This window comes from Phycodurus eques, chromosome 15 (genome assembly GCF_024500275.1).
Source record: "Phycodurus eques isolate BA_2022a chromosome 15, UOR_Pequ_1.1, whole genome shotgun sequence".
In the NCBI taxonomy this organism is placed as follows: domain Eukaryota; kingdom Metazoa; phylum Chordata; class Actinopteri; order Syngnathiformes; family Syngnathidae; genus Phycodurus; species Phycodurus eques.
The window spans coordinates 13,189,788-13,213,574 of NC_084539.1; the positions used below are offsets into that span (position 1 = coordinate 13,189,788).

Here is a 23,787-nt window from a genome sequence, read left to right on the forward strand (position 1 = left end):
CTTATCAGATCATTTTTGTTTGTTTTGATTGTACACATGCATGACTGATAAGAATGTTCACATATTTAAAACATTGCCTTTAAAATTAATACAAGTCACCTGATGTTCCAGATTGACTCCAGAACAAACTAATTTGTAAAACTGCGTCACAGAGTGGATTGTGTTAAATTTTGGAGGTTCCGCTGTGTTACTGTTTCCCAGTGCATGGAGTAAATATACGTATATTGCATATGAAACATATTAGATCACATTGTCCTATTTGTCTTCGATACCACTCCTCTTCATTAAAAGCTTTAATGCAAACCCTTTAATTTTCAGTGAGCTTTTGATGTTTTACCCTTTTGATCACGAATGAGGAATTTCAAACTGATTTCAACACATTTGAGTTGGCTCACTGGACTTCTATGAGAAGTTAGAACTTAATCAAGCATAACATTAAACCATTAAAACTTTTTTCTTTTAGGAATGCCAACAGAAGTAAATAACAATATTGACAACAACAAGCAAGTTCACTTAAAAATGCATGAAAAACAATAATAGCATTAAAAATATTACTTCAATTAAAGAGCTTTCATATATTGGTGTATTAACCATGACAGAACCATACAAAAATTACATTGGGGATAACCATTGCTGTCGAATTTATGGGCAGCTGTGGGATAAACCTTACATTTGTCTAATTAATTTGTTAAGCACTATTTTTGTACTATACTATACTACTACTATACTATACTAAACTATACTACAATATACTATAGCATTACATACTACTACTATCCTATACTACTATATACTATAGTACTATATACTACGATATACTATACCACTACTATGACACTGCAGAAAAATACTTTTACTGAGCAGACTTCTTTTTTTGTGTGGCTCTTTTAGCAGACACAAAGCAGCTGTTTTGGACAGCGAGTGGAGCTCAAGAGGCCCCAGCTGACATTTCAACACAGTGCTGAGGAGCTTTAATGTGACTTCAGATCCAAAGTGGTCATGGCCACAATGCCTCCACTGTTTTTTTATACATCCTTTACATATTGTTAATGTCACCATTTTAGCTGTAGAAAATTAGATATTGACAGAAGATAAAACCATGCAGTTCTTTGAAGTGGGATGGATAAAGGTCACACTGCCTTGTCCCTTTAGCTTGCAAAATAGGAACATTTCTATGTGAAATAAAATGCCCTAATGAATCAAGCAGGAAAGGTCATCAATTGATTTTACTTCATGAGAGCCACTCAAGCCATGAGGGGAGATGAGCATAAAAGCTTGGAGAAAGGATCACGCAGATGAACACAGCTATTATTTTTCAAGACACTGACCAGACTTTTATTAAGCCTTGCATCACGTTGGGAGCGAAATTATTAAATGACATTCACGCAAAACAGGGAGAATGATCTGCTGTTATGACAGCAAACGCCATCAAATGTAAAGAAGTATTGAGATGTACATTAATTTGCTTAAATTGTTCTGGCTAAACTGCACAGATAAAATGGGGGGCGGCGCGAAGTTGACCTTCTGAGCCTCAATCCTATCAGAACCATAAGCGGCAGGACTCCACCTGTGTGTAAGGGTATTTTCGGTCTGTATAAAAGCTTTGGGCAGCTATATGTCGGCATGTGACAATTTTTTTACATGATGTCTGTGTTAAAGGTTCTTATATCTACATGCTATTCATTTTTGTAAATAACACACACTATATACAGTAGCAGACCTGGGCCCGCGGGTCACATCTTACCCTTTCAAAGCCTCTGACCGGTACCCTCTGTAGTCAAAATAAGATGCGAAATATGCATAGTGGGCGGCACGGTGTCCGACTGGTTAGAGCGTCAGCCTCACAGTTCTGAGGACCCGGGTTCAATCCCTGGCCCCGCCTGTGTGGAGTTTGCATGTTCTCCCCGTGCCTGCGTGGGTTTTCTCCGGGCACTCCGGTTTCCTCCCACATCCCAAAAACATGCATTAATTGGAGACTCTAAATTGCCCGTAGGCATGACTGTGAGTGCGAATGGTTGTTTGTTTCTATGTGCGCTGCGATTGGCTGGCAAGCAGTTCAGGGTGTACCCCGCCTCCTGCCTGATGACAGCTGGGATAGGCTCAAGCACACCTGCGACCCTAGTGAGGAGAAGCGGCTCAGGTAATGGATTGATGGATGGATATTCATAGTGTGTTTATTTTGGAAGAGGTGATTATATTTTGAAAACTTCTGCGCATCCGGGAGAAATGTCAGGGTCGTTTTGTGCGTTTGCGTATGTGGGTGTTACAAGCTAGCATGAGCAAGAGCTGTGTGTCTGAAAGCGATGACTTGTGTCCTCATGTTAGCAACATTTTCAATTCCTGCATGGTGGAGGGAAGAGGGGGATTTGCCCTGATAATGAACCCAACTAGGAAAAGCTAATGCCAGTTAGCTACTGGTGCTTAAAAAGTTAGCACAATTTTCAAATTTTTTTTAAATTAATGCACACTGTTTTTGTTATGTTAAGTTTGACAGCTTTCACAACTAACTGAATTGTGAAACCACCTTGAGTTGAACTATACCCAGTAAAGTTAGAAATACAGAAATGTCAAATGCCCTGGGACAATGAGTAATTAGGACTAAAGGGGAACTAAGGGGCCTACTATAATTATGCCCACATAGTGTATTTATACATCCATCCATTTTCTGAGCCGCTTCTCCTCACTAGGGTCACGGGCGTGCTGGAGCCTATCCTAGCTATCATCGGGCAGGAGGCGGGGTACACCCTGAACTGGTTGCCAGCCAATCTAGTGTATTTATGTGTACGTTATATAAGTGACTTTTGATCAAAGTCAAGTGCGTCTCCTCTGAAAGCACCTGAAGTTTCAAAAATGATACAAGGACTGCCTGCCCGAAAGTGTTAATCAGAAAATGTTCAGAGGCTTTGTTCTTTGACCAAAAGTGAATGTACGTATTATACAGTGCTGAGATTGTAATGCAACACAGACCCAGCATGCCTGGCTAACTAAAATGTAAATCCACTCGAGCAGGGGATTGACAATCCCAAGTGCTTGTGCCAATCTGTAATGAGTGATCTGCTGCCATCCTAGGAATACAAATACTTGATATGAATCTCTGTAAACAAAGACTGAGCACACGCTTTTGTGTATAATTTAAATGAGGTAAGTATGCTTAAGTTCTAAGTATCCCCGTGTGAACTCGCATACGAACATAATCGGCATAACCTCCTCAGTTTCTTCCTCCAAAGCCTGTTGATCGATTCTAAAAGCTTGGCGGATCCACACTATCAACTGCACCTCTCAAGAGGAGATTAGTTCAGGATGAAGGAGAAAGCGTCCCTCCACTCACGTCCTCCTTTTGTAACAAACGGACCAGAGACATCTCTGTCTGTCCTCCGTGTTCCCTCCCTTCGGTGTGAAACTCACACTGACTGCTGAGTATCACAGAGATGCAGGGGAAACAAGAAAAAAAAGTTAGAGCAGACACAAAGAAGACACTCTTGGAAAATAAAAGTAGTGTCGTATTCTTCATTGGGAGAGTGAATACTGGCAACTCATGAATATTGCAGCGTCTGATCTCCTTGGGAGATGTGGACGGTGTAGTTGGGCATGACGGATATTGTGAGACGCTCTTCCTCTCAAAAGCACATAAACAAATCAGCTAATTCATTGTAAAAGGCCAGACCCAGTGGAAACAAAAGGCAAACACAATGCGTCTTAACAGTGCAACACAATTGAACTTCACCTCTTACACAAGTCCCGGAGTTCTCGTTAAACACGGCAAGCCTCATGAATGTTGCATGACTATCTTAGCAGTATTTACACTGACCCGGTTTCTTTGCCTCTGTTTGTGGAGATGACAGAGGAGTTTTCCTGCACCAATCCTCAGGTATCACATTACTGTACTCACTGTTCAATTCTCCAAGCAGCCTTTAGGATGTTATCAGGTCACAATGGAGGGACACCGTTGCGAGCTGTGAGGGGAAAACCTCCAAGAAGCCACAATTTCACTTTGTCACAAAGTGACAAACAATATGTCAAAATTTAATTACTGGAAAAACTGTTAAATACAACTATAACTAGCAAGGTTGTTCATCAGAGGAAGTTAAGAGTAAAACGGGAGACGCACGTTCGCCTATGAAAATGTCATCGCTTGAGGAGGAAGATTTTCCTTTCAATTTTTCATTATTCTGCTTGAACCAGCCAATAAGAGCGTGACAACAGGAAGGAAATTGGATGCTCACACATCAGCATGGAAATGAATTACTCAAGTGAAGTGTCCCACTTTTTGTTTTTTAAACTCATACGTCAGGAGTGGGGATGAATCATCAGGTAATTATCATTTAAATAACAACACCTCCTGCCTATATTTTTATGAGGGATAAGCAACTAAAGCTCTATAGAAATATGAGCATCGACATTTGAGAGCACCCATCCAAAATAAAGTCAAGGATCCCCTCCAAAAAGAAGAAAACAAAAAACACCTGCTGGATTAGGTAACTAAAACCTTAAAGAAGAGACTTCTCCTTATCTGACTGAGCGCACATCACTAACGCATGTTTAACTTCTGTTCTAGGTCACCATGAGATAAACACTTTATTCAGCTTGGCCAGACCCCAGCCATTAGACGGTGGTGGTGGTCCATTCATGGCACTCAAGGCCCGGGCCCTGTGATTAATTACAGCACGGGGCAGTGCTTCTCAATGGAGACCTTGCGGGGGTTCGAGAGGCAGGGAATGTGACTTGAGAGAAGAGGAGTCCTTGTGGTCAAGACAGCCTGCAAGGCAGTTATTCTGCTAACATCTTAGGTCTCAGTTTGGTTAAGTGGACTGTTATCCAAAATTGTTATCCCAGAGGTATCTAACCATGCCTTTTTTAAGTACAGCAGAGCCTCAAAGAGCTTTTCTTTTTGTTTCCACTGCTGTCACGTCACTGAACACAAAAAGCAACATACAGTTAAATTTTATTAATTAATCACAATACAATAAAATACACTGGAACCTCATAATTTGAATGTTCCTGAGACCATACTATTAAGAGTCCAATCCAATTGCCCCCCCCCCCCCCCCCAACCCCCTATCCTCCGACCCCAAGTTTTATTCAATAAGAAGAAAAAGCATCAACAAGTTATTTAAAGAAGAAACAAGTATACATTACATGAATGGGATTCAACTTCAAAGCTTTAAAGACTCCTGCATCACCAAATGCTTTGGTTAGGTGTACCGCAATTTCTCGTGTATAATGCGCACCCATGTATAATACACCCCCCCAAAACTGGCCTCAAAATTCTGGAAAACCCTTCTACCCATGTATAATGCATTTTTACAATGCATGATATTGCCTCTACCTGTATGATCAAAACATTAAGTATTATCTGTATTTTGTTAGTTTTTTTCAAATAATTATTCTGAAGTTAAGCACTTTATTTGAACACGTAATACTTTCTTTTTATTTATTTGCTCTCATTTTGAAATTCACAGCCCTACTTTTATTGAGTAAATGAGAAAACATAGTTGTGCTCATATGTTTGATGATGAAATTACGGCATATTATCTTTTAATTTTAACTGCAGTCAAGCGGTTGTTGAGGGACTTTTTTTATTTTTATTTTTTACCGCAGGAACTCCAGAACCAAAAACTTTGTGTTCCAACCACGGGACCTCTAACCCTCTGAAAAAAAACAGTTCCTGGTAATTCTTCTAGAGTGCATGAAGACCCTGCTAGGGAGTATTACTGTTGAGAGGTCCAGGAAGGTTTTCCTTCGAGACGGAGTCCGCAACGCTGAAGATTTCTGATCGCATGACTACTCGCTGGATTTTATTTCAGATGCCACGCTTGAAAAGTATCGAGCTTTTTTAGTATTTTCAACTGTAATTTGACTTATGCATCATGCTATGTAATGTGGGCTCCCACACAGGATAACTAGTTTTACAAATCAGAATATGTTATTGATAACAGAGGTAACTGCTGTAATTTATACTAACTTGTCATTGGATTTTTGGATTTTTATTATTTTCTTTACCGGAACCTACATTGTCGCTGTAGTGCAGTTACTTCTGCCGAGTCATCAACCAGAAATACATAAATTTTCCTCTTTTGCTGTGTGAACGCAAACCAACAATGGACCACAAGAACCTTGCATACCACCAATTTTAGTGGCGAAAGGCCTAAACACACTCAGTGAATGAGTGAGTAAGAGTGTCTGAGCTGACACCCTAACGTCAATGTTCATCTACCACATGTCTATCTGGCCACCTAAAATAGCTCCATTTACTCACATAACAGCCTTCACATCTCCACTTTCACTTCACAGGACATTGCCCTCCCCTGAAGCAGACGATTCCCAGAAGAAGCCCTCCGCTCTGGCTCTCTCCTCCCACCGTCTTCTTCAGCCTCACCTTTCCTCTCTCCTTCACTCTCGCCCTCCTTAGGCTGCTGCACAACTTCAATGTTTCTTATGCTCCAGCAGAATTCCTGAGAAGCGGAGACGATGTGGGGATGCTTTCAAGAACAGTCTGCCTGTTGTATTATTCATCACTTTTCGTCTTCACTGTGTCAAAGACAGCCCACATGGCCAGCTGTTGCAGAGGGGATACGGGGGGTGACTGGCAACGAGGGGAGCTCGTGCAAGGTGAGCAAGGAGAACGCTCCTGATCACAAGCAAGCAGTCATCATCAAAAGGGCAGGAGGCACTCACACCAAAGGACAAATCAGCAACATCTTTAACAGCAGATGTCAGGATGCTAATGGACTTTCTGACTTAACAAAAAAACAACCACCAATCCTTGACAATCATTTTGCAACCTACTGTGTGATTCTCAATAATGCCATCAAAACATCATCTGTTTTAAGCGAAGACAAGGTGCAAAAAGAATGTAAGTGTAGACCTGGCAGTGCATGGTAATTGGAAGGAACGCCTAACAAAAACAAAGCACATTAGTACAACTAATGTGGACTCCCAAAACTATTATACTTTTATAGATTGTCAGAGCACAAAAAACATATACTCCATGAACTGACAGGCCACATGATTTTTTACAGTTAAACGTTTTTTTTTTTAATGGAATCGTGTCCCGTGGCACACTATATATACATTTTAGCGTAACAATACCCTCTCTATATAATAATAGCCATACTAATAGACACAGCGGTAGCCGCACCTGAACAAGTAAAAACAAAAATGTATTTGGTTTTAAAAACATAAACACGTGTGGAAAGATAATAAACCATGTGCTATTACCTGCTACATTAATTTATGAAACTCCACAACCACCACATTTAATAGTAGTTTTCTGTGAATATGGTACTGTGGTATGGCATGGCAGTGTTTCCCAACCATTAGCTAAGGTTTTCATTTTACAAAAGAAAAACCTCCCGGCACACCACTAAACAAAAATGGGGCAGAATGTATGGTCTCCATTTACTCATAAATGGACTTAGTGTGAAATCTGGGCCTTTTTAAAAGCTGATATACAGTACTTGCAGGTAGCCATGACTTACCTGTATTCTACTTTATGAATGGCAACAGGTGGATACACAGGTTTATTGTACAACCCCAATTCCAATGAAGTTGGGATGTTGTGTTAAACCTAAATGAAAACAGAATACAATGATTTGCAAATCATGTTCAACCTATATTTAATTACATACACTACAAAGACAAGATATTTAATGTTCAAACTGATAAACCTTATTGATTTTAGCAAATAATCATTAACTTAGAATTTTATGGCTGCAACACCTTCCAAAAAAGCTGGGACAGGTGGTAAAAAAGACTAACAAAGTTAAGGAATGCTCATCAAACACCTGTTTGGAACATCCCACAGGTGAACAAGCTAATTGGGAACAGGTGGGTGCCATGATTGGGTATAAAAGGAGCTTCCCTGAATTGTTCAGTCATTCACAAGCAAAGATGGGGTGAGGTTCACCTCTTTGTGAACAAGTGTGTGAGAAAATAGTCGAACAGTTTAAGGACAATGTTCCTCAACGTACATTTGTAAGGAATTTAGGGATTTCATCATCTACGGTCCATAATATCATCAAAAGGTTGAGAGAATATGGAGAAATCACTGCACGTAAGCGGCAAGGCCGAAAACCAACATTGAATGCCCGTGACCTTCGATCCCTCAGGCGGCACTGCATCAAAAACCGACATGAATGTGTATATATTATGTGTAAAGATATCACCACATGGGCTCAGGCACACTTCAGTAAACAAATGCCAGTAAATATAGTTCGGCGCTACATCCATAAGTGCAACTTGAAACTCGACTATACAAAGCAAAGGCCATTTATGAACACACAACACCTTCTCTGGGCCTGAGCTCATCTAAGATGGACTGATGCAAAGTGGAAAAGTGTTCTGTGATCCGACGAGTCCACATTTCAAATTGTTTTTGGTAATTGTGGACGTCGTGTCCTCCGGGCCAAAGAGGAAAAGAATCATCCGGACTGTTATGGACGCGAAGTTCAAAAGCCTGCATCTGTGATGGTATGGGCTGTGTTAGTGCCAATGGCATGGGTAACTTACACATCTGTGAAGACACCATTAATGCTGAAAGGTGCATACAGGTTTTGGAGAAACATATGCTGCCATCCAAGCAACGTCTTTTTCATGGATGCCCCTGCTTATTTTAGTAAAACAATGCCAAACCACATTCTGCACATGTTACAACAGCGTGGCTCCATCGTAAAAGAGTGCGGGTACTAGACTGCCCTGCCTGCAGTCCAGACCTGTCTACCGTTAAAAATGTGTAGCGCATTATGAAGCGTAAAATACGACAACGGAGACCCTGGACTGTTGAACAGCTGAAGCTGTACATCAAGCAAGAATGGGAAATAATTCCACCTACAAAGCTTCAACAATTAGTATCCGCAGTTCCCAAACGTTTATTAAATGTTGTTAAAAGAAAAGGTGATGTAACACAGTGGTAAACATGACCCTGTCCCAGCTTCTTTGGAACGTGTTGCAGCCGTAAAATTCTAAGTTAATGAATATTTGCTAAAAACAATAAAGTTTATCAGTTTGAACATTAAATATCTTGTCTTTGTAGTGTATTCAATTAAATATAAGTTGAACATGATTTGCAAATCATTTTATTCTGTTTTTATTTATGTTTACCACAATGTCCCAACTTCATTGGAATTGGGGTTGTACCTTTTGCCATCTATCTATCCATCCATCCATCCATTTTCTGAGCCGCTTCTCCTCACTAGGGTCGCGGGCGTGCTGGAGCCTATCCCAGCTGTCATCGGGCAGGAGGTGGGGTACACCCTGAACTGGTTGCCAGCCAATCGCAGGGCACATAGGAACAAACAACCATTCGCACTCACAGTCATGCCTACGGGCAATTTAGAGCCTCCAATTAATGCATGTTTTTTGGGATGTGGGAGGAAACCGGAGTGCCCGGAGAAAACCCACACAGGCACGGGGAGAACATGCAAACGCCACACAGGCGGGGCAGGGGATTGAACCCGGGTCCTCAGAACTGTGAGGCTAACGCTCTAACCAGTCGTCCACCGTGCCGCCTTTTGCCATCTAATGGAAGAGTATTTCATTATTGCACCTGTCACTATACGTCACTGGCATAGATAAACTAAGATATATTTGCAATGAATAAATAATAATTTTCAGACATATTAAGTTTAATTGGATTATTTCCTGTGGCATCGCTGATGACTCTACCAGGGTGCCACGGAACATGGCTTGGGAACCACAGTGGTATGGTATGGAGACTGCACCGCAAAAAAAAAAAAAAAAAAAAAAAAAGAAAGAAAAGGAAAAAATGGAAAACTCACCGAACTGGATGGAACTCCAAGGTTGGTGTCGATGTAGGTTTCGGTTTTGGGTTCCACTGCCTGCTCGGCTTCCAGAATCTTCTCCACGGGCATGTCCTCATTGGCACAGCTGGTCGACTCCACCTCATTCTCATTCCTTTCCTTGGCTCGCTGGCGTTCCTCCTGAACGGCTGCATGTAATAACACTGGTTCCGGTCACTACTGCTGTTTATTATTTTATAATTTATTAAAAGAATAAATACATTGCCTGGTTAAAAAAACATTAATTCATACACCCCTCCTAAAGTTTGATTGACCCACTTTGACAATAGCAAAATTTCACAGTGGCAATGTGTTGTCACATTTATATATCTGCAGAGTTGCGTTTTTATTATTATTATTATTATTATTATTATCATTCATCCGTCCATTTTCTATACCGCTTATTCTCACTAGGGTCCCGAGCGTGCTGGAGCCTATCCCAGCTGACTTTGGGGGAGAGGCACCCTGAACTGGTCGGCAGTTAATCCAGGGCACGTACAGTATAAAAAACGTGGAAGGAAACCGGAGTACCCGGAGAAATCCCACACAAGCACAGGGAGAACATGCAAACTCCACACAGGTGAGGCCGCATTTAAACCCAGGTCCTCAGAACTGTTAGGCAGATGTGCTAAACAGTTGATCACCGTGCTGTCTATTATTATTATTAGTAGTAGTAGTAGTAGTAGTAGTAGCAGTAGTATTACAGATACTGTCTTGACAATGGGCGAGTCATACATCTGTGTAAAGTCTCAATCGGGTTATTATCTGGAGTTTGTGGTGACCAATAGTTTTAAGTGTGAAAAGGGATAGCACATTTCCACGATCAGGAAATAATGAAAAAAAAAAAAAGGCTAACGGGATTATGAGATTCTGATTAACTCAATATTTAAACATTTGCGAGAAAAAGATGCAGTACTTTTTCCATGCTTCACAGCTTTTCACAGCTTCTTGGAGACAATGTTACATACAAACTATGTGCAAAAGGCCTTGAGTGTATACAGTATCCCTGAACCCACAATGCAAGTAAACACATCCAAGTGAGTTCAGTCATCAATAATTGCTTCAAAACCCTACAACACTTAAGAGCTACATTATCCACACAGCATTGTGGGAATGCTCAAGGACTTATCTCTTTCTTATCAAAGCAATGTGTTTTTCATGTGGTCCTCCATGCCAAACAGCTGGTGCCTTTTATTTACAAATCATTTATAAAGACATAAATAATGTACAGTCTGTCACTCATGTGTGGTCGCCAAACAGTCTCAAACTTCAGTACAACACAAATCAATGAAGTCTTTGTTTTGAACATCCTTTTTTTTTTTTTTTTTTTTTTACATGTCGCACACACTAACTGGTTAGAGCATAACTGTAGTGGTTCTGTCATCTGATTGGCTTGGCGAGGAGACACAGGAAATGGTTTGTGTGCTCAGCAGACACAGAGACTCACTGTGGCTAAGGCATGAAAAACCGCACGTCCACCCTTAAGTGGAGAGAGGAAAAGATGCATAAGTGTGTGTGCATATGTTTTGTCTTTTTGAAAGTATAACTTACTAAAGTCAAAATACCACATAAAAAACAGCCTATTTCAAAGTTTATTCTGCATGGGTTGATAAAAGGTTTGAGACAAAATCATGTTGCATCATTGTGACTTTTGTCAATTTACAGTCAACTTGCATGCTTCCACACACACCTGGAAAAGTGACGTGCCGCATAAACACAACAGACGCGTTGAGTTTGCAGAATGATCTGTTTTCAAACGTTTCTGCGGTCATGATGAGGGGGTAGCAGTGGTTGTTCAAGGAGGAGAAGGAAAGGGGCCCCACTTAAGAGTATCTGCTGTCTGGTGGTGGAGGTCAGCCCAAGGGTAAAATACTTGTATTGGAGTCAGAGAGAGGTGAAGAGGGCTGAAATCATGTTAACTTTACTCTCCTCCTCCTCTCTCCTGAGTGCAAGAGTATAAATTTATATAATCCTGTTCCTCTTTCTGCGGATTCACTTTGCCTTTTGGACCACTACTGCCTTGTTCTGCAACTACTACCCTCAGGGTGTAGTAGGCGGTTTAGGCAGCACTGTGAGTAGGGGAAGTGACAGTAAATGATAATATCCTTGAAAGAGTCCTTCACTGGTGAAGGATAGGCCAAGTAAAGGTCAAGGCCTTGTGAAAGTGTTTTAAACATTGAAGTCACACTCTCAGGTACATATGCTCTTGGTTAACACCCTTTAACATCTTTAATCATGGCCTCTTTCCATATGTGTTGTGTAATTGGTGCTTTCAATGTGCGAAACAACGCTGAACAGCACTGCCGAGAGCGCTAATACTTTTAACACTCCCACGAGGTGTTAAAATTCACACCTTCATGTCTCACCCCAATGGTCCTTGGTTTTATGTTTACTGGAATCTTTCATATCAGGTGATCTGTGTTTCAATTTTGAGTTCTGAATTCAGGTTACGAAAACACAAGCGTTTAGTACCATAGGTATACTGTGTACTAATTTCCAGTCCTCCCAGGCTTAGCAAACCTATAGTATCTTTGTCAGACTTTAGCTTGTTGAATAAAATGCATGCCAGGACAGAAGCAGAAACCCTGCACACTGCTTGTCTTCCCGAAGAAAGTTCTTTTCAATACCCTTCATCAGTGCAAATGTGATCTACTTTACAAATGAAGCACATCACGCAATCAATTTTGACTATTGGGTATTTCATAAGGTAAACAAACACAATGTAAGTGTTGATTGGGCGAAAAGCTGGTTCACACTAATGATAGCTGCTCCAAACCATTTCCAAGTTTCTAAGAATCAGCTGGGGCCATGATCGCAAAGAGCCAGTGGATGTAATAGAAGATGAGGTTCACACGCCTTCTTTTTTGTTTTCAAATCTCCAATCAACATAACATCTGTCCCTCAGGACAGCCTATTCTCATAAACTCCATCCAGAGTTTCCATATACAGTAAGGCTGGGATTCTTCGGGTTGCAAAAGCAGAAATCAATAGTTTCCCAAAAGTATTACTTGAAGAAAAACCTTTTAATAGTAGAACCATTACGTTTAGCTTATTGTGGCAAACGAGATAAAAGTATGATTTTATAAGCTCTTTAAGAAATTAAAAGGACATTATATAACTTTAATATCATATATTGTTTCACATTTGTTTCACAGAGTTATATGTTATACTCTTTTCATTGTCTTTTATCTTGCATTCCTTCTCAGGACAAATAGTTTTGCATTAGCCACAACTATTATTGGATTTCACATATGATTAGTCCTGCTGGAATCGAGTCAACCATGTGGTCAATTAAAGACTATTAAAAGGCAATGCGAACAAGGCATGAAAATAGGCTTGTAGCAGGTGCGTAGTGTTCTCCAGGTTGAGTTGCAGCAGTTTTGACTCTGACAGGAATGACACTCCAAAAACACACACATGAAATGCCCATTTTATCAGTGGGTCTAGCGGCTAATAGCTCCGCAAATGCTTTTCTGATATACTGTATGTGTCATATATTTTGAGCCAATTTGAAAAAAAAAAAAAAACGTATCACCATTATTGTTCCAGCAAGTTAACCTGGATTTACATTTTAATTCAAGTATAAGTTACAATTATTAGATTTTTTTTCAATAAAAGAAGAAATGTCATATTGAAAAATGTTTTGTTTGTCCCAACCACAGGTGTCAAACTCAAGGCCCGGGGGCCAGAACCGGCCCACCACATCAGTTTTCTTTGGCCCGTGGCTGTCATGGACAGTGTTTTGGTTTGGGTTGTGTTTAGTTTTGTTCCATGTTTTCCTGTGTTCCATGTTTGTCGTGTGCTCATTAGGTTGTTGTGTCCACCTGTTCTCGTCTACTTTGTGTCGACCAATCAGTTCTCTCCAGCCACTCGTGTCTTGTCCAGGTGTTCCTCGTTGTCTCGTCAATCTGTTTGTATTTAGTTCCCTGGTTTATTTCAGTTCTTGTCGGTTCATTGTCGTTGTCATGTCTTGCCATGTCATAGTCGGCAGTTGTCTTTATCATTGTGATTAAATATTATTATTTTGAGATTCCCGCACTCCTGCCTTGCCTCCCTGCTTCCCTGCAATTGGGTCCACCATGTTCTTGCCTTGCGTTCCTCGCCTTCGCCCTAACCACGTACGTGACAGAATTAACCGACCAGAACAGGACCCAGCGGGAAGAACATGGCGTCACCCTGGACACCACCAAACTGCCTCCCACCGTCCTCAGCCTGCCATCCATACCTACCCTCCTCCAGTAAGCCCTATCGTTCAGTCTTTTCTGTCCCTTTCATCGGGTCCCCCCACTTGTCCTAGTTATTCCCCATGCCCTACTATTTTACATCCACGTTTCTTTAGATTCTGATTTTTCTGATTGTGAAGATGGCCCCGATTTAGTTAACCTCCTGTCTGATTCTGACAGAGATTTAGATTTTTCTGGTTCCTTCCCTAGTTTATCCCGTCCTCGTCAGTTTTTGTCACGTCTCCCCGTTTCCAACCCCAGTGAGTCCAAATCCTTTCCCTCTGACCTTTTCTTGGGCACCCGTTTGGCCATCTACACGGGACCGCCACGTGGTGCCAACCCAGACGCCCAAGTAAAGGTCAAATTTTGCCCCCTCGTTTTTTTTCCCGTTCATAAGTCACTTAATTTTTCACCCGTTCCCACACATTGTTCCACGGCTCCAATTAAGTCACGTCTAGTTAAACCTGACCCCAAGCCACCATGTTCAGTACCAGCCATTTTTCCTAGTTCACCTTCCCGAGACCCTGTGCACTCTGCCCCTCCCGTACCCTCTACTCCCAAACCTCAATGGCGGCAGGCTGAGGAAGTGACTGCAGGCCCTGTTCCTGCCCCTAGGCAGCTGCGGCAGGCTTCCGTTCCTGCTCCTCTGCAGCTGCGGCAGGCTCCCGTTCCTGCTCCTCGGCAGCTGCGGCAGGCTCCCGTTCCTGCTCCTCGGCAGCTGCGGCAGGCTCCCGTTCCTGCTCCTCGGCAGCTGCGGCAGGCTCCCGTTCCTGCTCCTCGGCAGCTGCGGCAGGCTCCCGTTCCTGCTCCTCGGCAGCTGCGGTAGGCTCCCGCTCCTCGGCAGCTGCGGCAGACTCCCGCTCCTCGGCAGCTGCGGCAGACTCCCGCTCCTCGGCAGCTGCGGCAGGCTCCCGTTCCTGCTCCTCGGCAGCTGCGGCAGGCTCCCGTTCCTGCTCCTCGGCAGCTGCGGAAGGCTCCCGCTCCTCGGCAGCTGCGGCAGGCTCCTGCTCCTCGGCAGCTGCGGAAGGCTCCTGCTCCTCGGCAGCTGCGGCAGGCTCCCGTTCCTCCTGCTCGGCAGCTGCGGCAGGCTCCCGTTCCTCCTGCTCGGCAGCTGCGGCAGGCTCCCGTTCCGGCTCCTCGGCAGCTGCGCCAGGCTCCCGTCCCGGCTCCGGCGGCCCTCGTCCAGCGGCCGCCACCCAACCCTATTGCCTGGCCCCTGCATTACCATTGGATTCGGCACCGTGGCCGTCCGCCTGAATGGCCCTGTAAAGACCCTGGTGCTTGGCGTCCTGGACGACCTCCTGAACCGCTCAGCCAAGCACCTCACCTCGGGTGGCCTGGATGGCCACCAGACTGACCTGAGGGGTGGACTCTGTACCCTCCTCCAGGCCCCCTTCCGCCCACCCTGGGTTGGTGACTTTTTGGTTGTTGTTTGGGGAACGGCTGGGATCCGTTCCTTTAGAGGGGGGGTACTGTCATGGTCTGTGTTTTGGTTTGGGTTGTGTTTAGTTTTGTTCCATGTTTTCCTGTGTTCCATGTTTGTCGTGTGCTCATTAGGTTGTTGTGTCCGCCTGTTCTCGTCTACTTTGTGTCGACCAATCAGCTCTCTCCAGCCACTCGTGTCTTTTGCAGGTGTTCCTTATTGTCTCGTCAGTCTGTTAGTATTTAGTTCCCTGGTTTCTTTCAGTTCTTGTCGGTTCATTGTCGTTGTGACGTCTTGCCATGTCATAGTTGCCAGTTGTTTTTATCATTCTGATTAAATATTATTTTGAGATTCCCGCACTCCTGCCTTGCTTCCCTGCATTTGGGTCCACCATGTTCTTGCCTTGCGTTCCTCGCCTTCGTCCTAACCACGTACGTGACAGTGGCAGCAAATCGTGCGTCGACTTGAATGTTTCTTGCTTGAATACCAATATTGCAAATTGTCTTGGCTTTTATTAACATTGACATATTGCAAGTATTTTTTGTTACCACTCCCCATTTTAAAATAAATTGAATAATAGTTGAGCAAAAAAATTTTTTGTGTGGCTTCTGATTTCTGATAATTAGTTATCCAGCAATTATGTCTATGTAATATGAGGTGATCATGCATTTATATAGGTTCAAATTCCTAACGGCCCTCCGAGGGAAACAATAACTCTGATGTGGCCCGCGATAAAAATTAATTTGACACCCCAGGTCTAAACAATGCTCTATACTTTCTGAACAGTAATTTTTTTTATTGGTATTTAATTTATAAGTACTACTGACATGACAGTTGGACAATTTTGGCTGTTTTAAGGGTATAAAGTTCGTATTAGTTAAAGTAAGGGAGGGAGTACGTAAGTGTGACTATCCTCAACGGTATGTGCTGTACCTTCTCTCTTCATGCCCATGGCTAAACACTTTTGGTAGCGGCAGTATTGGCACCGATTCCTCTGGCGTTTGTCAATCACGCAGTCCTTGCTGTCACGACATGTATAGGTGAGGTCTTTGCGCACTGTCCTTTTGAAGAAACCTTTGCAGCCCTCACAGCTGTATACACCATAGTGTTTACCTGAGGAGAATGAGACAGACAGGTGTGGTTTGTCAATAGTACTGATATTTTCCTGACACAAGCAACCCAATCAACACCAAAATAAAAGCCAATAATAACCACCACAGTAAAATGAAAAAAACAAGTTCATTTAACAAGAGTTGGCAGTTGGAAAAAGATACAAGCTGAAGAGCCTCCACGGATTGGTGTTGTGTTATGATAAGGAACATATTGGTTCTTCACTACTTTCAACATCCCCTCTTTGCTATTTATTGTAGATCAACCGAATAAATTCTTCAGCTCAGTCTGATTCTTTGTTAGTCCTCTTCTGGTCAGATAGCAAAGATAATAAAGAGCACCACCAAGCACAGTGAAATGAAGCATGACTTGATATTAATAATTTTATTGTTACCTTTGGTTCCATGTGGCATCAATTGCATAGCATGGCTTTTCAATTAATTAGATCAGTTTGGTATTCTGGCAGTGATCTTTTAATATTTATCCTCTGAAAATATTACACACCTTTCCAAGACACCTCCAGCGAGTTAATAGTACACAGGTGAAATGTTCATGTGATAAGGTTAGACTACAAAAACCTTCCAGTTATTCTAGACCAGGACTGTCCAAGTTTTTTTTTCCCCCAAGGGCCACATACAGAAAAATCTAACGATGCAAGGGCCACTTTGACATTCTTTATTTTTAATTTATTTAAAAATAAAACCAATCCATCATTGTAAGTAAAGATTTAAGAAGTAATTCTACAGTGTTTACAAATATTATATATCCATCCATCCATCCATCCATTTTCTGAGCCGCTTCTCCGCACTAGGGTCGCGGGCGTGCTGGAGCCTTTCCCAGCTATAATCGGGCAGGAGGCGGGGTACACCCTGAACTGGTTGCTTGCCAATCGCAGGGCAAAATATTATATATATTTGTTTAAAAAAAACAACTAGATGATAAAGCAAAAAGTCAAGACTTTTTCAGAATTTTTGGGCGGACAGCAGCCCTGTATCCCACTACCAGTGGCGGTTTCTGGGATGTGTGATATGTGCAGCTGCACAGAGTGGCATTTCCAGCGGCGGTGCTTTAAGGGGGGTCTTGCAAAGCGTGCCATTCAAGCTAGGACCAATCAGAACCAAAACCAGAGCAATCTGTACTAAGCTGACCTTGACACGGAGAAATTGGAGCAAACAATTTCAATTTCGAAGTGCGTCTTCCCGAATGATGTATGAATTGTGGAAAACAAGAACGTGAGAAATTCGAAGAAATTTGTTCTCTTCTACTGCCTTGCCACCCATTGTAGAAAGTAAGTACAAACAACACGGGATGTGGGCTGCAAATGCTACCTGGGCAAATGCTACCTGGGCTGTAGTTTGGACCCCCCTGTTCTGGACATTTGTCAGGCCAAAATAATTATTAGTTCCCATATTTTTCTGAAAATACCAGTGAAGCATGGCTGGGAAAAATGGCTCGCTGGCAGGGAGTTGCACATCTTTCCTACAGTAGTAAAAAAATGTGTACACTTCACACTAAAAAAAAATTTCATGCTACTGCTTGTGTTTAAGAAGTGATTTCAGCTTCTTTTCATGTGCTGTTTTCTTTGCTTCTCTTTGACCTTATTACCCTTCAGCCCACCTTTCTGAAGACTTTTTTTTTTAACCATGTACATTCACAATCTTTACCCATGACAGAGATGATATTTATTTGGTTTAGTTTTGAGCAAGATGCTGAGAAGAACCTCTCATAAGTCACATTTTCTTCCCTTTTAACAAGATGCTGTAATTAGTGGTCACACTGTGTTATTTTTATACAACAAGGACCATATCATTTCAAACTATATTAAAAAACATTATTCTCAAATTGGCAAAATACACAGAAAATATAGTTTCTGCTTTAGATTGTTTATAGTGAATGCATAAAATGTGTGATTAACAGTATTGGAATTAGGGACAAATGTCTATTACACTGGAGGTGATGCAGAATGTGTCTTTCTGCCCTTTGCAGTTCTAACAGTTTACAATCTTCAAAGAAGGCTTTCTACAAAGAAAGCAGCAAAGAGGCCTTCCCAAAAATTCCAAAAATGTTGAAAGTATGGAATAGGCCAAAATGTATTGGGTGTGCTGAAGAAGCAAGGCTAAACAAGGAGGTCTAACAATACTTTTGGACTCTATGGCTTTGCACGTGCAAAAATGGGCGTAAACTTAATTGCTCACGCAAACAGATGTGGAAGCTACATCTACTAACCAGGCACACCCAGGACTGTGCCTGCCAAATGCGCAAAATAGCCATGCAGTTCATTTGAAATGTGGTTGGGTCATTTGATTTCAGTGTACAATGACAATTGGTGCTGGTCTCTCCCAGAACAGTTTTTCGTGTGTGCTGTCATTAGGATGGGCACATACATCCAATTCACACACATCTGGGGTGAGTTAAATCAAACAAAACATGGCTTTTATGCAGTTGCTGGTTTCTCGAAAATTATCAGAGCGATATATTTCTTTTTCCCCTCCTTGAGCCGTCACCTTGTCGTGGTGGAGGGGTTCGTGTGTCCCAGTGATCCTAGGAGCTAAGTTGTCTGGGGCTTTATGCCCCTGGCAGGGTCACCCATGACAAACAGGTCCTAAGTGAGGGACCAGACAAAGCACGGCTCAAAGACCCCTAATGATGACGACAAACAATGGACTTCGTTTTCCCTTGCCCGGACGCGGGTCACCGGGGCCCCCTACTGGAGCCAGGCCTGGTGGTGGGGGTCAAAGGCGAGCGCCTGGTGGCCGGGCCTGCACCCATGGGGCCCGGCCGGGCACAGCCCGAAAGGGTAACGTGGGTCCCCCTTCTCATGGGCTCACCACCTGTGGGAGGGGCCATAGGGGTCGGGTGCAGTGTGAACTGGGCGGTGGCCGAAGGCGGGGACCTTGGCGATCCGATCCCCGGCTACAGAAGCTGACTCTAGGGACGTGGAATGTCACCTCTCTGGCAGGGAAGGAGCCTGAGCTGGTGTGTGAGGTCGAGAAGTTCCGACTAGATATAGTCGGACTCGCCTCCACACACAGCTTGGGCTCTGGTACCAGTCCTCTCAAGAGGGGTTGGACTCTCTTCCACTCTGGAGTTGCCCACGGTGAGAGGCGTCGAGCAGGTGTGGGTATACTTATTGCCCCCCGGCTCGGCGCCTGTACGCTTGGGTTCACCCTGGTGGACGAGAGGGTAGCCTCCCTCCGCCTTCGGGTGGGGGGACGGATCCTGACTGTTGTTTGTGCCTATGCAGCAAACAGCAGTTCAGAGTACCCACCCTTTTTGGAGTCCTTGGAGGGGGTGCTGGGGAGTGCTCCCGCTGGGGACTCCATTGTTCTGTTGGGGGACTTCAATGCTCACGTGGGCAATGACAGTGAGACCTGGAAGGGCGTGATTGGGAGGAATGGCCCCCCCGCTCAGAACCCGAGCGGTGTTCTGTTATTGGACTTCTGTGCTCGTCACGGATTGTCCATAACGAACACCATGTTCAAGCATAAGGGTGTCCACACGTGCACTTGGGACCAGGACACCCTAGGTCGCAGTTCGATGATCGACTTTGTGGTCGTGTCATCGGACTTGCGGCCGCATGTCTTGGACACTCGGGTGAAGAGAAGGGCGGAGCTGTCAACTGATCACCACCTGGTGGTGAGTTGGCTCTGATGGTGGGGGAAGATGCCGGTCCGACGTGGCAGGCCCAAACGTATTGTGAGGGTCTGCTGGGAACGTCTGGCAGAATCCCCTGTCAGAAGGAGTTTCAACTCCCACCTCCGACAGAACTTTGCTCATGTTCTGGGGAGGCGGGGTTCATGACAATAAAGGTGATTCTTCTTCTTCTTCTCTTAGAGTGAGTGAACACACAATTTAGCGCCTGCTATTGGGCTCTTTGTAAAAGATGGCAATCTTAGTATATCAGACACAACATGGCCACCTTTAGGGTAAAGAAGCAAATTTTGTGATTGTAAATTAGGCCCTTTGTGTTTTCACTTCAGCAAATCTGCATGTGCAATGATATACATCAAGTATGTCATCATCACAGCCACTCACCTGAGGAGCGGTCCCCACAGATGGCACAGATGTGTTTGGTGAGCGACAGCGCCGTGCCAGAGGGCTGAGCGGGTACTTTCATCACGCCATTGATGCCCAGCGGGGGCTTAATGTCCTCTGTGCTACTGACCGAGTTCATCGGCGAGTTCAGCTGGAACATCAACATACACAAAAACACACAGCAACAGGTCACAAAGCAGTACAAAAAAATAAAAATAAAATATGAACACACACTTCCCATTACACAAGCCCGTTGCATAGTTTAGCTGATGGCGCATACAATGGTAGCTTTGAGTTCGAACACCACAAAAGTTGTGCAGTTTGGAGCTCAACCGAAACATTCCTGGAAGGTTTGCCCCAAATTTCATAAGGTTTTAGAGTTTTAACTGCCATCATCCATGAGCACACATTACTTGACCACATTTAGCCAGTATCAAAGGATTAACTATAACTAACAAACAAACAAACGAACTAACTAAGTGGCTGCATAAGTTTTTTCTTTTTATGGATGTTTTGCCACTCATTTTCTGAAAAAAAAGAGCAGTGGGTACAAGCAGAAGAATGTGAGAAGAGGACTATCCTACAGAAGTTACCGTGAAGTAAGCTGATTCTCAATCAATGCAAAAAAGACTCTGGCGATGTTCAAGTATCATTTGCATAGAGTTTTTCAGTGTCGTGCCAGTCAGAGAAGATTGCCCGTATCAATGTAAATGACTTAGCAGAAGTGTAGGTTCTGTTAGTTCTGTTTCATATCTAAACTTTCTGCAGCCGGATCGCACACCATTCCACCAATTGAGCTCTGTTATTTATCTTCCAAACATGCCCCATTGGTTCTTAAATGTTTGACAAACACAAAATGTACCAGTAGATGAGCAAAAAATAACTGGTTTTGGGAGCAGTACATCTGGAAATTATATCCTACTTTAAATTGGACTACCCTTTCTCCCTGAAATTGAGATTTGATAAAAATGTCTTCTGAAAGTGACACCTCTTTGCCTTTTGCAAACATAGGGAGTGAGGGAGGCTAATTATCTTAACTAGCTACATGCATTTTCAGTGCAGATAAATGTTAGGGGAGCATAGAAATCATCCTATAAAACTAAATGCACTGAGTGGAAGAGAAGCTACCGCAGTCCGCCGAAAAAAAAAAAGAAAAAAAAATTAAAGAAAAGCACCAATCCGCTGACTAGACCCAGCCAAAGCTATAGAGAAGCATTATGGTGTGGGAAGAAACGGAAAAAAATGGGTTTATTGGGCTTGTATTGTAATGTATTATAGTTTCTATACATGTGAAATATATGGTATACAAAATAAATATCTTTTTCACTGAAAAACGTCAATAGAGAAGGAACAGTTAAGTCAGAGGTCGACTGTGTGCGTGTACTCCTGTGTTTACGACATACATACGATTGTTGAGATGTACACAACACAGACGGCAATGACTGTCATCTGAATAAACAGGAAAACTGCATATTCTTGGCAAGAAAACCGAATGTATATTTTATATTATGTTGGGCCATGACAAATAGTACACTTGTTTAGAAACAAACTACACAACCAGTCAAAGGTTTGTAGTGCTATTGATGAGAAACTGTGTCCAAAAATTTGACTCTTAAGTGTACATACAGTATAAACATTATAAACTTGTGAAATGGATACACATATGATTCAGTATCATAGAGTTCAACTACAGTCAATAGAATCACAATTTGTCAAAACAGTCAAAAACATGACATAGGGAAACTAGTACAGTTCTTAGATAGTAGTTATAATGTGATAACAGTGGTATGCAACATACTTGTATACAAGCACGCACAAACACACTTTATTATACACATACAAGTAAAAGCTGAAGAGGGCGTAAAAAATAATGCACAAGTCCAGACAGACACAGCACTTGTTCCTGGCATCGCATTTCGCATTTTTAAGCTCTTAACACTTAACGCTTCTTCAACAATTTCAGAGTTGGGGGGGGGGGGGAGCAGCGCTGCCATGTACATTCTTGCTCGAAGCGATAATGTATTGTGTCTTCATAGATTTACATATTCCAAGCCAGACGCTTTACCGTCCGATCAAATGGAACATTCCAGAGAACTTCTACAACTTTTAATATTCATTGCCACAGAATTCAGCATGACATGTGCGGTGTCATGGGAACTTGAGTTGGACCTAGACTAGAAAATCAAAAGCTCATGTGGGTTTCAATGTTTGGCTGGTTCAGTCGGTTGAAAAGTTTAAAGCCCCCCCCCCCCCCCGACACTTAAAACCTCTATCTCTCTCTCTCTCTCGCTCCCACACACACACACACACACACAAACACACACACACACACAAGCACGCAGGCAAATAGTTTATTCAGACAGAGAGATTAAATTCCAAATATAAAACACTCATTAATAATTTCAAGAGATAAAATATGTCAATTTCAAGGAGTATCTGTGTGGCATCAGTGCCCTGTGACAACACAAGCTGCCATACTTAAAAGACCAAGTCATTGTCAGGATTTATTTTCGAGAAAGCAATTAATGAAACAGCACAAGCGCACCAATGTCAAAGAATCCAAGTTACTTAATGTGTATTTTGGTCCTAATAAAAGAAATTGAGAAACTTTGACAGTCTTTATTGTTGTGCCCAGATCGGCTAATGGGAACTCAGTTTACGTGAACTGAAACAGTCACAGGAGCTAGCTGTGTGTGAGGCAACGTGTGGAGGCTTGAAAAACATTTGCCACAAAGCATAGTCAAGTATGTTGACAGAAGGTGACATTACTGTATGTGTGAAATTACCACTGCGGGAATTGAAGTTACGTTTCACTTCTTTGTTGTTTGGTTGGTCTGTTACCTAACAGCAATATGCAAAAACAAATGTCAGGTTATCTTTTGACTTTGTAATTATTATATTACAGTGTTTCAGATTAAGTAGATGGCGCTGTGATGGAAAATGTTTGTGGCAGAGGGCACGGCACGCACTTTATAACATTTGTTTTTTCTTTGGAACAGCTTTCACTTCACAAGGACAATCTGATACATCTATTTGATTTATCTATTTATTTATTCTTTTAATATATATGTGTGTGTGTGTGTGTATACAACTACAATTTCAATGAAGTTGGGACGTTGTGTAAACATAAATAAAAACAGAATACAATGATTTGCAAATCATGTTCAACCTATATTTAATTGAATACACTACAAAGACA

At 42.6% G+C, this 23,787-nt stretch overlaps 1 protein-coding gene across 2 annotated transcripts in view; it reads right to left on the bottom strand.

Moving 5' to 3' along the window:
• Nucleotides 1–23,787, bottom strand: part of rxraa (retinoid X receptor, alpha a) — a 112,596-nt gene that overhangs the window by 9,470 nt on the left and 79,339 nt on the right. Inside the window, exons 4-6 of one of the 2 annotated variants that reach the window (XM_061698216.1) lie at nucleotides 20,589–20,739; nucleotides 16,377–16,556; nucleotides 9,777–9,946 (exon numbers count right to left, since the gene is read on the bottom strand). In XM_061698216.1, the coding sequence (XP_061554200.1) occupies nucleotides 9,777–9,946; nucleotides 16,377–16,556; nucleotides 20,589–20,739 (501 nt within the window). Of the gene's footprint in view, nucleotides 1–9,776; nucleotides 9,962–16,376; nucleotides 16,557–20,588; nucleotides 20,740–23,787 lie in introns of both variants that reach the window. The other variant, XM_061698215.1, reaches the window with a different exon arrangement.